General features: G+C 41.5%; 1 protein-coding gene across 1 annotated transcript in view; it reads left to right on the forward strand.

The window, feature by feature from the left end:
- DPP10 (dipeptidyl peptidase like 10) overlaps positions 1–19193 on the forward strand; it is a 744229-nt gene that overhangs the window by 563171 nt on the left and 161865 nt on the right. Inside the window, 1 exon segment of the mRNA XM_030210103.1 lies at positions 3578–3698. Within this exon segment, the coding sequence (XP_030065963.1) occupies positions 3578–3698 (121 nt within the window).

Genomic DNA, 19193 nt, shown 5'->3' on the forward strand with positions numbered 1-19193 from the left:
GTGGGTTTTGGGGGGATTGGGGGGCTCAGCACCCAAAGTAAGGGAGGTATGCATCTGGGAGCAATTTTTGAAGTCCACTGCAGTGCCCCCTAGGGTGCCCGGTTGGTGTCCTGGCATGTGAGGGGGACCAGTGCACTACAAATGCTGGCCCCTCCCATGACCAAATGCCTTGGATTTGGCCGGGTTTGAGATCGCCGGCCTCAGTTTCCATTATGGGCGAAAACCGATGCCGGCCATCTCAAACCTGGCCATCTCTGACATTTGGGCAGTCCCAACCGTATTATCGAAATGAAAGATGGGCGGCCATCTTTTTCGATAATACGGTTTGGGACCGCGGTTTGCGGCGCCAGCCATATAGATGACCGCCCATGTAGATGGCTGGCGCCGTTCGATTATGCCCCTCCACGTTACTATGTATGTAGATTATATAAATTTAATTAATTAATCACTGTAATACAGTGGTTTCCAAACTTGGCCTGGAGGACTTCAGTCAAGTTCTAAGAAACAGCTACAATGAATTCATATTTGCATGCAGTGGTAGCAGTGTATGCAAATCTACCCTGAACGCCTGACTGGCTGGAAATCCAGCAGGAAAATATTGGGAGTCACTTGTGCAATAGATTGGCTGGAAGGGCTCATCAGAGACTAACAGAATAAAACATGCAAGTTTCATCACAGAAACATGAATTAGTGAGATAATACAAATGCATTATGAGTATTGCTTTCCTCCTCCAGAGAAAGTAATAGAGGCTGGTTATTCTAAAAGATGCCACCCACGTCTTTGTTATTTTTGCTTCTACAGAATTACACAGCTACCCCTCTGGAAGTCTTCTTCATAGAGAAATTCAATAATATTTCTATCTTCTGCAAAAGGGAATATTAAAATCATTTTCAGATGCCTAGCAGGCAATGTCAAAGCTATTCATGTATAACATATTACAGAAATGATGCTGCATTGTTTTGGTTCTTATTTCAGGTTTTCTCCATTGAGTTGTAGGTAGCAGAATTGGTGGAGAGAGCTGTGATGGGAGAATGAGGAGTAACTTAACTATACAGGGTAAAAATACAGAGTTAGCTCAACGCCTACTCTCACATTTGGGTACTCTTACATTTTTTAAAAGTGAAACTGAGGTTTCCAATTCTGATCACTATTCATCAAAAACACTAATGTTCAACTTTCAATTTAGTTTAGTTAAACATTTAAAACTTGGGGGCTCCAATCTGTCTTTTTGAACGTCAGATAAATGGTCTAGTGAAACAGTAAAACCTGTTCAATAGAACTGTTTAACTTTTGGTTAACAGCCGTGTACACAGAGGTCATTTTGGGGTTTCCGAGGGGGGGGGAGAAGGTAACCCCACCCGCTAACACTTTTCTTCCCCAGGTGGAGGCACCAGGTACCAAATGCTCAAGGGGCCGATACCTGCCCATGAGGGATTCTAGCCAGGTTGGACCCTGGACCCAGAAACGCTCACAAGGGAGTATTACATTAACTCTAACCCTGAATATTTTGAAAACAAAAAACAGTATTTACAGTCATTTTTTTTACTCAATTTGCTCATGCTTTTTCAGTAACAAGAAATCTGGGGAACAAAGTCAATAAGGCAAACAGAGTGTATTTTTGTGATTTGCTTGAACAGCATGTCTGCTTTGTCAAGATACACCATTAAGGCATGCAAGCAAGTCACAATAGTGAATCCTCAGGTACATGTTGATGTGGTAAAATATCACATCTTTACCGCAACTTAGGGGCCCTTTTACTAAGCAACTACGTGTGCCCAACGTGTGCCAAAATGGAGTTACTGCCCGACTGCTGCGTGGCTCTTGCGGTAAATTAATTTTGGTGCACGTCTGATACGCGCATCCGAAAAATATTTTTTATATTTGGGCGCGTGTAATGGACGCGCACCAAGTGGCATTTGGCGCACGTAGGTCATTACCGCTTGGTTACCTTGTGAGTTTTTACCACTAGATCAATGGCTGGAGGTAAGGTCTCAGACCCAAAATGGTCGCACTGCAATTTCCATTTTGCTGCACGTCCATTTTAGGCAAAAAAAGGCCTTTTTTTTAACAGGTGCACTAAAAAAATGGATTGGTGTGCACCCAAAACCTGCGCCTACACTACTGCAAGCCATTTTTCAGCGCACCTTTGTAAAAGGACCACTTAGTAACTTGGAGCAAAAATAAATGCAGACAAACCTTGAGAGTTTTATGGAAAATCCTTCCTTTCAAAAGATAATTTTTATTGACTTAAAGTTTTCTGGGATTTGGAGGATAATTTTGTGTAGGTTGTCTAGACCAGTGGTTCTCAAACCTGTCCTGGGGAGCCAGCAGCCAGTTGGGTTTTCAGGATAGCCCTAATGAAAACACAAGAGAAAGATTTGCACGCCATTATATGCAAATCTGTCTCATGGACATTTATTAGGGATGTCCTGAAAACCCAACTGGCTTAAGAACCATTTGCCTAGACCACAAAAATGGATGTTTATTTGCCAGTGTACAGTACAAACAAACCTAATATGTTAGAAGAGGCATAATGCATGTGAGGCCTTTTCTAAAATATGTATACTTTGACAGAAGAAACACATGCATTTTGTACTATGCACAATTGGAACAGCCATATTGTATTTAAAAACTACTGGCATTACAGGGGGGTTTGCATATATCAAGTAGAGCTACATGCTTGTATATTTGCCAGTTTTGCTACTTATGCATGTAAGTGGCATAACCTTTACTCACAACTAGTGGATTTTGGAAATCTGCATGGAACTGATTAAGGAGCCATCCTCCAAAAGTCAAACTTTTTGCAATTTGAGGAGGTTTGCAGCACCACAGGTAAGGACAATTTATCCTTCAAAAAGTTTGCCAAAATTTTTTATTAAGATTATTAGGATTATCATGACCCAAAACAGAGGGACCCTTTTACTAAGCTGTGTAGGCACCTGGAGTTACTGCCCGGTTACTGCATGGCCCTTGTAATTTCAATTTTGGCTCACGTCTGCTACGCGCGGCTGCAAAATATTTTTTTATTTTCTGACGCATGGCAGCTATGCGCGTCAAGTGGAATTTGATCTGCGTAGACCATTACCGCCCGGTTACCATGTGAGACCTTACCGCTAGGCTTGCAGTAAGGTCTCATACCTAAAATGGACGCACGGCAATTTTCATTTTGCCATTTGTCCATTTTCGGCAAAAATGTTTAAAAAGGCATTTTTTTGTAGGTACACTAAAAAATAATTCTGCATGCGCCCAAAACACGCGTCTACACTACCGCAGGCCATTTTTCAGCACACCTTAGTAAAAGGACCCCAAAAACTACTGCTAATGGGGATACTCCAATGTATGCATGTAAGCTTTTCTAAACTATGGAATACACATAAATTTGAAGGTTCTCCAAAACACAAGCTCCTTTAAATTTCTTCATGCTATGTCATAAGTATAAATAATGGGGTACATTTTATAAGTTGCACCTAAAAATTGGGACCGAAAATTAAATGTGCTTAGCGCGGTTCTATAAAGAGTATGCATTTGATTGTTTGATTGATTTTACATTATTCATCGTTTTTTTTCCCAATCTAGATCTACATTTTTGAAAATAACATTTATTACCAGCCTGATGTGAAGAGTAGTTCATTGCGACTGACCTCGTCGGGGAAAGAAGGGATTATTTTCAATGGAATCACAGACTGGCTGTATGAAGGTAGGTTGATAAAATCTCATTCTTTTTATGACTGCTGAGACTTTCAGAGACTTAAGCCTTGAAACCCATTCATCCCAACAATATTACCAGTGTTTATTGTTCTTTCATGGTATCTTTGAGAACATTGCTTGAATGTAGTGCACAGCTCAGGTCACTCATACTTCTCTGTTGATCCTTTCTCATGTGTACTTGCTTCTATTTGGCTTTTTTTTTATTGCTGATACTGGATTAATATTATCTTGTGGCAACAATTACTGTAGTAAATGGATGATCAGGTAACAGAATGTGTCTGCTTATTGTCCCCATAAAAGGAAAGATGACTAAAGATTCGATATGTTTGACTGAGCAGCCTTTGCTGGTCTGTTTGGAAAAAGAAAGTGTGTGTTTATGTCTATCTATCTATCTATCTATCTATCTATCTATCTATCTATCTATCTATCTATCTATCTATCTATCTATCTATCTATCTATAGTGAGAGAGAGAGTGTCCAGCTTATAATCGAAAGTAATTGCCAGCTATTTCCCGACACAAATCGGGATATGGCCGGCAATTTCGCTAAAGCGGCGAAAAGCGTTTAATCGAAAGCTACATTTGTGATAGATTTGCCGCTTTCCCCTTTGCCTCACCGGCAAAAGTTCAAAGGGACGTGTTGGCGGCGAAGCGAAGGTGGGACATGGGCAGGCTTGGGCGTGGCTACCAGATGGCCGGCTTTCGCGGATAATGGAAAAATAAAAACCCGGCGATAAGCAGTATTTCGCCGGGTTTACTTGGTCCTTTTATTTTCACGACCAAGCCTCAAAAAGGTGCCCCAACTGACCAGATGACCACCGGAGGGAATGGGGGATGACCTCCCCTTACTCCCCCAGTGGTCGCCAACCCCCTCCCACACTAAAATTATTAAAATACAAACCTTTTTTGCCAGCCTGTATGCCAGCCTCAAATGTCATACCCAGCACCCTGACAGCAGTATGCAGGTCCCTGGAACAGTTGTTGTTGGTTGCAGTGGACTGCAGCAAGGCAGAGCCAGGCCCATCCCCCCCCCCTACCTGTTCCACTAGTGGAGGGTAATGTTGAGCCCTCCCAACCCCCCTCCCCCAAACCCACTGTACCCACATGTAGGTGCCCCCCTTCAGCCCTTAGGGCTAGGGTAATGGTGCACACTTGTAGGCAGTGGGTTTTGGGGGGGGATTTGGGGGACTCAGCACACAAGGGAAGGGTGCTATGCACCTGGAAGCTAATTTGGTTGTTTATAAAAGATGTTTGAAGTGCCCCCTAGGGTGCCCGATTGGTGTCCTGGCATGTGAGGGTGACCATTGCACTACAAATGCTGGCTTTTCCCACGGCCAAATGCCTTGGATTTCGCCGAGTTTGAGATCGCCGGCAGTTTTTTCCATTATCGCGGAAAAACAAAAGTGGCGATCTCAAACCCGACGAAATCCAAGGCATTTCACCAGCCCACACCGTATTATCGAAAAAAAAGATGGCCGGACATCTTTTTTGAAAATACGGTTCCGGCCAGCTGTTGCGCTGCCACCAAAATAGATCGCCGGTGACCTATTTCGCCGGCGACATTCGATTATTCCCCTCTGTGTGTATGTATACACACATACATATACATACATATACAGGATGAGGCAAAAAAAAAATAACCCCCCTAAATATTTTGCCCTTTCTCAGCAACCACTTTGAATTTCAATGAGAAATTTGACATACTTATTTAGTTATCATACTTGCATATTACTATTAAAAACATTAACGCCACACATTTGCTAAGGTGCGCTACGAGTTTGTTACCATTTTTAACTGATGTAAATGATTTACACATGATAAACACTAATTTGCCCATAGAAATGTATATGCACGTTAGCGTTTAACGTGCCTTAAATTTAAGGGAGCGTTAGAAACGCTAACCCACCTTAGTAAATGTACCCCTTAATTATTTTGAGCTATGTTGGCGTTACTGATATTTTAGTGTTACTACCGATCGATGTTTGTGTGTTAAAAATGCTTGAGCTAAAACACAAAGTAAAATTATGTCATTCAACAATGTGTCAGAATTTCGCAATCACTGTGAATGCTCAGTGTCCACCCCCCAGCTTTAACACAGGTTTTGAATTGCTTGGGAAGTTGCCTTGTCGATCGGTCCCTATAGCAGGTTGTCCTAGATCATCTGCAGCACTTCCTTGAGTTTGGCGATTGTCTGCGGCTTTGGGTGGAACTTGTGATAGGCTTGTAACATTGCTCCTTAGATAAAAGTCTACGTCATTGTGAAGTCGTTAGCAGTAAGCTGGTACCCCGTTTTTTTCAAATAATGGTAGTTTTACAGTGCTGTGTTAAAGATAAACGTATTCCACTAAGCACATGAACATAGATATTAACAGGAAATAAAACTACAATTTCAAATTGAAATTCCAAGCGGTTGCTGAGAAAACAGCATATCATAATCCTACATCATATAATACATATAAAACACAAATGTATCCAATATTATACTGTTATATGGTATGTCAAGCTAAAATATGATTTGCACAACTTAATGACTATAATTGAGGTAGAGTTTTCACACTCAGGCATAGTTTTGTAAGTTAACAGTTAATTACTGTAGTGGCAGATGGTTATGTTTCTGGGTTTTTTTCTGAAATCATATTTTTGATCTGGTTATTATAGATAGATTTCTGCCATATGTCATCTGCTGTTAGTGTCTTACACATTTTAAAAAATGTTATTTATCCTGACGATCTATGAGTCTTATTTTAGAAGCCCTACTCATGATCTGCACATGTAAAAATTGGCATTTACATCTGTATTTCATTTATGTAGGTAAAACCTGGTTTACTACTAGTACTACTTAACATTTCTAGAGCACTACTAGGGTTACGCAGCGCTGTAGAATTTAACAAAGAGAGACAGTCCCTGCTCAAAGAGCTTACAATCTAATAGACAAGTGAACGGTCGGTCCGATAGGGGCAGTCAAATTGGGGCAGTCTGGATTCACTGAATGGTAAGGGTTAGGTGCCAAACACAGCATTGAAGAGGTGGGCTTTAAGCAAAGACTTGAAGAGGGGCAGTGAGGGGGCTTGGCGTAAGGGTTCAGGAAGGTTGTTCCAAGCATAGGTTGAGGCGAGGCAGAATGAGCGGAGCCTGGAGTTGGCGGTGGTGGAGAAGGTTTACTACACTATCAGGTGCATAATTGAAAGAGACGGGCGCCCATCTTTTGACACAAATCGGGAGATGGGCGTCCTTCTCTCAGGGTCACCCAAATCGGCATAATCGAAAGCTGATTTTGGGCGTCCTCAACTGCTTTCTGTCGCGGGGACAACCAAAGTTTACGGGGATGTGTCAGCAGCATAGCGATGGTAGTACGGGGGCGTGGTTAAGAGATGGACATCCTCAGCCGATAATGGAAAAAAGAAGGGTGTCCCTGACGAGCATTTGGCCGACTTTACTTGGTCCCTTTTTTTTCACAATCAAGCCTTGAAAAGGTGCTGAATTGACCAGGTCCCTGGAGCAGGTTTTAGTGAGTACTGCAGTGCACTTCAGGCAGAAGGACCCAGGCCCACCCACCCCCATCTGTTACACTTGTGGTGGTAAATGTGAGCCCTTCAAAACCCACCACAAACCCACTGTACCCACATGTAGGTGCCCCCTTCATCCCTAAGGGTTATGGTAGTGGTGTACAGTTGTGGGTAGTGGGCTTTGGGGGACTCAGCACACAAGGTAAGGGAGCTATGCACCTGGGAACAATTTGTGAAGTCCACTGCAGTGCCCCCTAGGGTGCCCGGTTGGTGTCCTGGCATGTGAGGGGGACCAATGCACTAAGAATGCTGGCTCCTCCCATGACCAAATGCCTTGGATTTGGTCGTTTTTGAGATGGGCGTCCTCGGTTTCCATTCTCGGCGAAAACCAAGGTCGCCCATCTCTAAGGTCGCCCATCTCAACATTTAGGTCGGCCATATCTAAGGCCATTTATTCCTGCAGCCCGAATATGGCCAATTTCCCATTTCCTTCATTAATGGCCATGTGCTAATGTTGCCATTAGTGCATGGCCATTAACAAAGATTAGCATGTAAGTCCTTACTGCCACCTATTTTGTAGGCAGAAAGAGATTACGTGTTAATCATAGCCTAATCCGTTAGCTTGTTGGCACTAACTGATTAGTGTAGACATGCCCACTGTCCATCCCCAGACACTCCCCCTCCATGGTGTGAACACGTGGAGTGCAAAATTATCGTGGGACACCTCGGCGTGTGCCGCAGTAAGCCCTTGCACACTGTGGTAAGCACCCTTTAGTGCTTACCACAATTTAATAAAATGACAATTTATCCAGCTAAGATGAACCATATAAAGATATGACTGTCTATGTGGTCCTATTTATGTGATTATCCTTGCCAGTTAAGTGCTTAATATCATTACTTAACCGGCTGCCAACCCCTCCCTAGAATGCTTATAAAGTAGCCAGTTTCAGCTTGGGCACTAACTGGGCATTTTCAGTGGCACTATCCAATTAATGGGTAAAAAGTGAGGTGAAGGAAGCTATTAGAGCTAAAAGAAAATCCTTCACAAAATAGAAGAAGGATCTGACTGAAAATAATAAGATACAGCATAAGGAATGGCAAGTCAAATGCAAAGCCCAGATAAGGAAGGCAAAGAGGGCCTTTGAAAAAAAAGATTGCGTTGGAGGCAAAAGCACATAATACAAAATTTTTTAGGTATATTAAAAGCAAGAAGCTGGCAAAAGAATCAGTTGGACCACTTGATGACAAAGGGGTAAAAGGGGCGCTCAGGGAAGACAAATCCATAGCAGAGAGATTAAGGGGGTCTTTTACTAAGGCACGCTAGTGTTTTTAGTGCGCGCTAAAAATAGGCATGCACTAAACACTAGAGATACCAATGTATTCCTATGGGTGTCTCTAGCGTTTAGCATGTGCCTATTTTTAGTGCACACTAAAAAACACTAGTGTGCCTTAGCAAAAGTCCCCCTAAATGAATTCTTTGCTTCACCAAGGAAGATTTGGGAGAGATACCAGTTCTAGACATGGTATTCAGTTCGAGTCAGAGAAAATGAATGAAATCTCTATAAACCTGGAGGATGTAATGGAGCAATTTGACAAATTGATGAGTAGTAAATCGTTTGGACCGGATGGTATTCATCTCAGAGTACTGACAGAATTGAAAAATGAACTTGCAGAACTATGTTACTAATATGTAATTTATCTTTAGTAGAGGAGTGTGGTAGCCGTGTTAGTCCACTCTTAAGGTTATCAATAGAAATCAAACAAAATAAAACATGGAAAAGAAAATAAGATGACACCTTTTTTATTGGACATAACTTAATACATTTCTTGATTAGCTTTTGAAGGTTGCCCTTCTTCGTCAGATCGGAAATAAGCAAATGTGCTAGCTGACAGTGATTATAAGTGAAAACATTCAAGCATTACTATGACAGTCTGACAAGGTGGGAGGATGGGGGTGGGTCGGAGGTATGCATGGGGACATCAAAGCATATCATTAGGAACAGAAGGGCACACGTCCCTGTAATTTATCCAGTTGCAAACTATGCCAAAATATTTCACAGGACCCCACAGTTACCCACAAAGGAAAGATATTCAACATAAAGGGATCTTTCACTTGCTCATCTTCCAATGTGGTATATATCATTCAGTGTAAAAAATGTAACGAAGGATGCTATATTGGAGAAACAGCCAGATGCTTAAGACAAGATTCAATTTACATAGACATCACATGAACAATACAGCCAGTAGGGCCCCCACCCCGGTGGGACAGCACTTCACAGAACCAGGACACTGTACCAGTGATTTCACAGTGAGAATACTGAAAGGTAACTTTAAAACCATACAAGAACGTAAGACCTTTGAAGTCAGAATGATTGAATATTTTAACACCCAACAGAAAGGACTTAACAAGGATCTGGGGTTCCTAGCCCATTATAAACCATAAAGCTGTATGTCTCTGTTGATCACCCTCCCCTCACCTATCCACACCTATCCTGTTAGAATATCAATGATATGCTTTGATGTCCCCATGCATACCTCTGACCCACCCCCATACACTGTCAGCTAGCACATTTGCTTATTTCCGATCTGACGAAGAAGGGCAACCTTCAAAAGCTAATCAAGAAATGTATTAAGTTATGTCCAATAAAAAAGGTATCATCTTATTTTCTTTTCCATGTTTTATTTTGTTTGATTTCTATTGATAATTTATCTTTAAAATCAAGCATGGTACCGGAAGATTGGAGGGTGGCCAATGTAACGCCAATTTTTTAAAAAAGGTTCCAGAGGTGACCTGGGAAATTATAGATTGGTGAGCCTGACGTCAGTGCTGGGCAAAATGGTAGAGACTATTATAAAGAACAAAATTACAGAGCATATGCAAAAGCATGGATTAATAAGACAAAGCCAACATGGATTTAGAGAAGGAAAATCTTGTCTCACCAATCTATTACATTTCTTTGAAGGCGTGAACAAACATGTGAATAAAAGTGAGCCGGTTGATATTGTGTATCTGGATTTTCAGAAGTCGTTTAACAAAGTACCTCATGAAAGACTCCGGAGGAAATTGGAGTGTCATGGGATAGGAGGTAGTGTCCCATTGTGGATTAAAAACTGGTTTAAAAGATAGAAAACAGAGAGTAGGGTTAAATGGTCAGTATTCTCAATGGAGAAGGGTGGATAGTGGGGTTCCCCAGTGGTCTGTGCTGGGACTGCTGCTGTTTAATAAATTTATAAATGATGAGAGTAGCTAGTGAGGTAATAAAATTTGCTGACAACACAAAGTTATTCAAAGTTGTTAAATCGCAAGAGGATTGTGAAAAATTGCAAGAAGACCTTACGAGACTTGGAGACTAGGCATTCAAATGGCAGATGACATTTAATTTGAGCAAGTGCAAAGTGTTGCAAGTGGTAAAGAGGAGTCACAGACCAGGAAAGGGATCTAGGCGTCATCGTTAATGATACGTTGAAACCCTCTGCTCAGTGAGTGGCGGTGGCTATGAAAGTAAATAGAATGTTAGGTATTGTTAGGAAAGGAATGGAAAAAAAATGAGGACATTATAATGCCTTTGTATCACTCTATGGTGCAACTGCACCTCAAATATTGTGTACAATTCTGGTCACCACATCCCTAAAAAGATAGGGCGACAAAAATGATAAAGGGGATGGGACGACTTCCCTATGAGGAAAGCCTAAAGGGGATAGGGCTCTTCAGCTTGGAGAAAAGGTGGCTGAGGGGAGATATGATAGAGGCCTATAAAATAATGAGTGGCGTGAAATGCGTAGATGTGAATCCCTTGTTTACTCTTTCCAAAAATACTAGGACAAGAGGGCACACAATGAAGCTACAAAGCAGTAAATTCAAAACGGATCAGTGAAAATATTTCTTCTGTCATGGTATAATTAAACTCTGGAATTTGTTGCCAGAGAATATTGTAAAAGCAGTTAGCTTAATGGGGTTTAAAAAAAGGTTTGGATAACTTCCTAAATAAAAAGTCCATAAGCCATTATTTAAATGAACTTGGGGAAAATCCACTTCTTAATTCTAGGATAAGCAGCATAAAATGTATTTTACTTGTTTGGGATCTTGCCACGTACTTGTAACCTGGATTGGCCACTGTTGGAAACAGGATTCTGGGCTTGATGGGCCTTCAGTCTGTCCCAGTATGGCAATACTTATGTACTTAATGCCACTGAATCTGCCTCATTAGCCTTGAACAAGTGTTTTAAACAGCCAGGAGATGTTTCTGACCATTTACATGACTTTGACTATTGACCTTTTAATGTCCTTATTATCAAGTGTGGAAGAAAAGTCTGGAATAATGTGTTGCCTATTCTTCAGATTGTTATGCTTGCATAAGTGTGGAAGTTATCCCTTGAATTCTAGAGATGATGACTAAAATTGCATGTGCAAATCAGCGAGTATAGCCGAGTTGTGCATGCAACTTAATAGATTAATGAACCAATCAGTGCCAATAATTGACTGCTAATCAATTATTGGCATTAATTGACCTTAATTAGGAGTTGCATGCACATCATATTCTATAACAATGTGCGCATAACTCCTATAGTGCATAATTTCAAGGGGGCAGGTTTAGGGGCTTTTCGGGGGCATTCCTATGAGTTTCGTGCATTGTTATAGAATACTCCTGATCCACACCTAATTTAGGTGCCAGCCTTTACAGCTGGTTTCAGCAGAGTTAAATGCAGGCACCTTAAGTTAGGTACAGATTGGGCACTTACCGCCAGATTCTGTAGAGCGCACCTAAGATCTGCGCTGAAGTCCAGGTGTATTCTATAACAACGCGCATAACTTAATTGGCGTAACAAGCTAAGCAGTGTTGACAACAGCAATTAACAAGCAATAATGAGCACTAATTGGCAATAATTAGAATTTACATGCACAACTCGCTAGGAGTATTCTGTAATGAACTGCACCTAAATTCTAATGCATGCAGTTTAAAAGGGGCATGGCTATGGGCAGGGAAAATGGAATTTCATGGGTGTTACAAAAGTTACATGCATATTTATAGAATATGGCCTAGTGCACATAAATCTACATGCAGGGATTTATGCCACATTTCCATTGGCATAAATGGAGGCTGTAGTTGTAGGTGCTGTGATCAGTGGTGAAGCCACGGGGGCCTGGCCCCCCAAAAAATTGTATCTGGGGCCCCCAGTTTGGCTGGCAGGGGTCAACCCCTGCCAGCTGAAGTGTTTGTCCAATGCCGTCTTGTTTTGCCTCTCCAGTTTTCAGTGGCACTGTGCATGCTCTTGTTTCAATGAAACTGAGCATGCATTACAACGAGTGTGCAGGGTGCGCTGAAAACAGGAGAGGCAATACGAGACCAGCGCGGGACAGACCAACGCTTCAGCTGGCAGGGGTAGAGGACCCCTGCCAGCCAAGGTACTTTTGCAGCAGCGGCAGGGGGGGTCAGAAGTGGCGGTGGCAGGGGGGGTCATAAGCGGTGGTGGTGGTGGCGGCGGGGAGGGGGTCGGAAGTGTCCACGGAGGTGGGGGGCAGAAGCGGGGGAGGCAGGCTAAAATGTGTCCCCCCACCTTGGGCTCTGGCCCTCCCTCCTGTCGAGGTCTGGCTGCGCCCCTGACTGGGATATCAAGTAAGTATATTCTATATACCGTGCCTAAATGTAGGCACCACTTAAAGAATACCGAAATATTTACAGCTTTGATTTTTTAGGCGCCTTATATAGAATCCAGCCTTTAGTGTGGCTACCCTTTGTAGAATAGCACTTTACGGGTAATTTTTTCCACAGCAATGTGTTGGAGCGATATACTGAATCTAATCCTCTACCCACTTAAAGATGCACATGACATGCTATAATCTGAAGCCTGTACTATAAGGACAGAAGGAAATGTTCTCTGTCTCAGGAAAAACATCAAAAGCAAAAACATCACATGGAAGGCTTCAAATGATGACTTTTGTTTTTCTCTTCAGGGAAAGATTCTACCAGTATTTGAGATAACACTGTCCTTCACAGGAAAATTGGAATATTCTAACAGCAGACGTAATCTTCAGTTAATTAATTTTCTAAATTACCCAGCAGTGCATTATGGGAAATCTTTAAATACTACTTGCAGGTAGTGCTGAATTTCCCAGAGGATTCATTGCTACTTTTAATTTAGGAACACTACCTCCTTATGGCTAAACATCACATAATTAGGGGAACAAAGAAGTAACTGTGGACTGGCAGTTGTCCATAGGCAGTTTGAACCTTAACCATTTTTTTTTCAGGGGTGGCTTTCCTAGGATATCAAACATATAAATGGCAAGTGACCGACTCACCTGCAAATGCGCAGTAGAGACTTCCCTCTCTGTCCCGCCCTCGCGTCAAGACATGATGATGTCAGAGGGTTGAACAGAGAGGGAAACGGAGTTGGAGTCACTGTCGGTCGCTGCCACCTGGAAATGAACATCGCGCGCACCAACCTCCGCCCTCCTCCACATTGGGCCCCCTGCATTGACCTGACAGCACCTCTCACCTCCGTGTAGAAGCACTGCAGGCAGCAGCAGAGCGATCTGCTGCTGCCTGCAGCGCATTCACATGGAGATGAGGGGCTCTGTCAAGTCAGTGCAGGGGGCCCGGAACGGAGGGGGGAGGGAGCGGTGGTGAGGAGGATAGCTGGAAATCTCGCCCGTTTTAACAGCTTAATGGCTAGTAGGAATTAGAAAGACTACCTGGTTGGTGATGTTTGCATATAATAAATGTAAACCGCTTTGACTGTACCACAGAAAAGGAGGTATATCAAATCTCATTACCCTTACCCTTAGCCTTTTAGAGCCTGAACAGAGCTCTGAAAAGCATTTTTTGTTACAAGGATGTGTCTAGTTTTTAATGTTCATATTTTTCCTGATGTATGTCAAAGGACTTAAGCTGAGTATAAATATTTCCTAACAATGCACAAGGGGGATATTTGTGTTGGTAAGATGTTTAACAAAATATCCCATTAAATTATCTTGTTTCAAGGCAAAGGAAACTGTTGTATTTTTGTGATTTCTGTTTATTTAGAAACATTACTAAAGATTAAAGTTAAATCCAGTTCTCAGATAATTTACACTATGCTTTGACTTAGTGTGTTTTGAGAGATTTCCTTCAACATTTTTTTCAATCTATAAGCCTTCTTTTTATGTACTGCCACTGAATGGAAAGGGACAATGTTTCAGTTGTCTCTTTTTGGGTGTTATTGAAACATCATATGAGATCCATCCTTTCCCATTGCCCACTTTTTTATCTCTAGTGATACTCAGTTCTATGAGGGTACAGCTGTTTTGGACTTCCAACAAAAAATTAAGATCAAAGATACCTCAGCAGCATTCATATGGGGAAACCTTTTTATTAAAATAGGATCCAAATTGATCTGCTGTCAATTTTGGATGGATCATGGTATTTTTTACTTCAAAGATATTATTTCTGGGCAGAATCGTCTTTCTCTCTCAAACCCTCAGAATAAATATGATTTGCTGCTATGTCAGGGGTCCTTTTACTAAGCCGTGGCAAGAAGTGGTCTGTGGTAGTTTGGGCACATGTTTTTGGCGAATGCCGGGTCAGTCTTTACCGCATCTGGGAAAAAGGACATTTTTCAATGGGCCGGGAACAGGGCCTGTGGTAAAACAGAAACCAACATGTGCCTATTTTGTGGCCTGAGCCATTAACTTCACCTATCGATCTAGCAGTAAGGGCTCACACGCTACGTGCTTGGTGATCGGTCAGCACGTGCCAACTGCCGATTAATTCTGGAAACGCCGCACGTAGTAGGAAATTTCAAAATAATTTGTCCTGATGGTATGGGCGCATGCCAAATCCAAAATTACCGCCAGGGTGATGCGCTAGCCTGGCAGTAGTCTCATTTTGGCACACGCTTCACGCGTATAGAGCCTACCTCACCTTTGTAAAAGGGCCCCTCAGTTTTTAAGAGATTGGCAATTAAAGCGCTTTGGATAAGGCAAATCATTCCTGTGTGATTGAGTATTTTTTTCTATTATTAATAAAGCAGGGAACGTGACCATTTTGCTTCTCAAATGTACAGAGAGTTGAATTCCACATCCAGCCCAAACATGTCACCTTTTTGTAATATCTGCTCCCATGAGCTGGTCTCTTCCCCGACCGAAATCTGAAGGTTATGGTTTTGGACTAGAATCAGTAGACCCTTAGCCTGGGTTGCTATTTTGCAAACACTGTTTTTCTTAATACACAAATCAGTATGGACACTGAGGGCCCTTAATACAAAGGCGTGCTAAAATTAAGCATGCGCTAAACATTAGAGATGCCCATATATTCCTATGGGAGCGTCTCTAGCATTTAGTGCATGCTAAAAATGCTAGCACGCCTTTGTAAAAAAAAACCTTTAGACGTTTCATGTATTTTTTCACAGTTTATTTCCCGCTTCCTTTTACCCCCTGACACCATATCTGACTCCCAGAAGAATCTAGTTGATATTTAGTGGAAATAGCCATTAAAACTGTAGTTGATGTTTGGAAGTGTAATAAAGAGGTTAGATTTCATTTTTGGTGGGCTAAGATCTGTACTATTGCTAAATATGAGAAATTGGTGGCTGAACATGATGGTGGTGGGGGTGGGGGCGTTTACATCAGTTCTAGAAGATTTGAAACCCCCTGTTTCATTTCTGTCATTCTTTCTGATGTTTGTATTTGGTATCTACAGAACTATGTTTTATCTGCTATCTGTATATAACTAGCTTTGACTTAATTGTTTTATTGTTTGAATGCTTTGTTTGTTCTGTTTTTAAAAACATTTAATAAAAAGATTCCATTCCAAACGGCCCCAATGCCATTACAGAATACTAGTGCAAGCCCACAAGGGTGCACGTAAAAGAAGGCACATCATCTTAAGCCATGTAAATTTTGCATCAGTCAATGTATTCTTCTGATATAGTTTTTTTCATTTATTCAATTTCAATTAAAACAATCTCAAGATTAATCATGATAGAGACAATAACTGCAATATCAAATCAAGGAAATAAAATAATCAAGTAAATTGACACCAAATTTCATCCCCAATCAACAGGTAAATAAGGAACCAAAGGACCCTTTTACTAAGGCGTGGTAGTCTTAATACGGGCCTAACGTGCAGTAAAAGGGTACTACTGCGGAATGTGCTGAGGTATCATGGGGTTTTTATTTTTTTGCTGTGGGAGGCATGTCTGAGGGTGAAGAGTAGGTGTGCCTGAGCTTATCAGGTAGAACAAGCACATTACCACGCACTACCCAATTACCGTAGGAGTAGTGTGAGAGCCTTTACCGCCTCCTAAATAGGTGGCGGAAAGGGCTCTCGGCGGTAATGACCACATGCTAATGGGGAAATTAACACATGGCCATTTAAAAAATGACCGTGGCCATTTTTCAACTGTGCTAGAAAGTGGCTGGAGTAAAAGGCAAACCCACACGCTAATCATTTTGCTGTCCACTTTCTAGCGCAGCTTGGTAAAAGGACCCCCAAGTATGGAAATAAAGATAAGAAAAAGGAATATACAAAGATCAAACATCAAACTCAGATCATTGCTTCAAATCCACTCCCTAACAGTGAGATCTAATAAATCATGTTAGTATTCTCAACTCTTCCCTGGAAATTATAAATTCTAATAATTGTTTAGGATCAAAAAAAACCCACAAATATATCATATTATCAAAAGTTACTGCACACATACAAGAGAAATGTAAAATAAATCTAAGACCCAGTGTCTGAGCCTTTGACACAAAGCCAAGAACTACTGTCAACTTTTAGGGATCATTCTCAGTTCATCAGGAAATAATCTAATTTTTGATCTTAAAAACAACTTATCCATAAAATGAAAATATAACCTTAGAACCACATTTCTGTCCATTTCCAGAGCAAAAGTCATCACCAGAGTGGATCTAGGTGTTACTATATCCAGAAATGATTTCAGAAATTCAGTCGAATTCAAGACAGTTGTTTCTCCTTGTACGAAAATGACTCCTCAGTAAACCAAAAATAAACAACAAAACCGAGAACAGGATTTTGCTATTGAAAACCTCATCACGCAAACAGTGGATTATCTCATCTTGTATTTTTCTGTTCAGTGAATATAGCCTATAAGAACAATGAAGTTGTCTGTGTTTGTTGAAGTGGTTACTGGTCTTCAACCAAACAGAACACTGATGAGTTAGGTCACTTTGAATTGTAGATGAAGCTGAAGCGTGTAGCAATTCTTGGTGAACAGACATATGTCTCTATTACAGCAGACTGCTGGCCATCCCATGGAAAATTTTACATTGGGGTGACTGTTCACTGGATTGATAGAGGAAGTCTGTTTGTCTGGCCTTAAGACTGAACAGTTCTCACACATTTGATGGGCTTGCATCATTTCTTGGAGATACTTAAACAGAGTTTGCCATCAGATGAAAAATTGTTAGAACGATTCCAACTTTGTGAAAGCTTCTTGCTCTGTAATTGGACAGCATGATGATGATAAAGAATATGCGAGTAATATATTAGATAGCACTACTTCTAATGCGGGAGAGATTCAAAGAAGAGCGACCAAAATGACAAAGAGAATTGAACTCCTTTCATATGAGGAAAGGCTAAAGAGGTTAGGACTCTTCAGGTTGGAAAAGAGACAGATGAGGGGAGGTATGATTGAAGTCTACAAAATCCTGAGTGGTGTAGGTATCACTACCACAGGGCCCTTTTTCCTCGCAGCTTATAAAAGAACCCCATAATGTTGGAGAGGTTGCCAAGAACAATTAGATGTATTTCTGTTTGTCTGAGAGCTTCCTACTTTCTCCCAGCAGCAAAATTCTTTGATTCCAAAAACTTTTTTTTCAGTGAGTGGTTCCAAAAAATGTACTACCCTGTTTACTAAGCCGTGCTAGAGGCGTGCTAGAGTTTTTATCGCGAGCTAACCATGTAGATGCCCATAATATTCCTAGGGGCATCTACACGGTTAGCACGTGCTAATTTTTTATCACGTGCTAAAAATGCTAGCTCACCTTAGTAAACAGGGCCTAAGAATACTGTCTCTGTGGAGAGTCACTTGGGGGTCCTTTTACTAAGCTGCAGCAAAAAGTGGCCTTACCACCTGAGTTATTGTAATTTTTGAAAACCCATAATACATTTCTGTCTATTTTTGTATTGTGTAAATATTATTAACATTGGGGATCTTTTATTAAGCTGCGTTAGGTACTAAGATACACTTAGCACAGGAAAGACTGGATTACCACGGCACATGCTACAGCATCACGCAGTTGTTTTGGAATGTGCTTACGCTAACCGCACACTAAAACATTTTTCCGTATTTTTATTGGAGGGAGCAGGTCGGGGCAAAGAGTAAACACTCCTGTGCTAACCAGTTAGTGCATCTACATTAAACGCAAGAGCCTTTACCACCTAAAAAAGAGGGGGTGGTAAGTTCTCTTGTGTTTTTAATTGTTGTGCACTAGTGGTGGTAAAAATGGCCATAGCATATGAGAATAACTCATGTAAGGGCACTATAGTGTCATTTTTTTTTTACCGCAGCTTAGCAAAAGGACCCCAATATTTGCAAACAAAAAATATAACAAAAATACATTCCTTTGTGCAACAAATAACCAGTAAATTTGTGTGCCACATGTAAATGTGTGTTTCAAAGGGAAATTGTATTTCATACTGAAGATTGTTGTAGATAATCCTGCTTATTTTCGAAAGGAGAAAAATGCCCTTGTTCGGGAGATGGGTGTCCGTTTCCCGTGGGCGGCCAAATCGGTATAATCGAAAGCTGATTTTGGTCGTCTTCAACTGCACTCCATCACGGGAACAAATAAAGTTGATGGGGGTATGTCGGAGGCGTGGTGAAGGCGGGACTGGGGTGTGGTTATCGGCCGAGCAGAGATGGGCGCGCTCGGCCAATAATGGAAAAAAAAAGACGTTTTTAGCGAGAATTTAGGACACTTTTTTGGACCCTTTTTTCTCACGAACAGGTCCCAAAAAAGTGCCCTAAATGACCAGA

This window comes from Microcaecilia unicolor, chromosome 7 (assembly GCF_901765095.1).
Source record: "Microcaecilia unicolor chromosome 7, aMicUni1.1, whole genome shotgun sequence".
Classification (NCBI taxonomy): domain Eukaryota; kingdom Metazoa; phylum Chordata; class Amphibia; order Gymnophiona; family Siphonopidae; genus Microcaecilia; species Microcaecilia unicolor.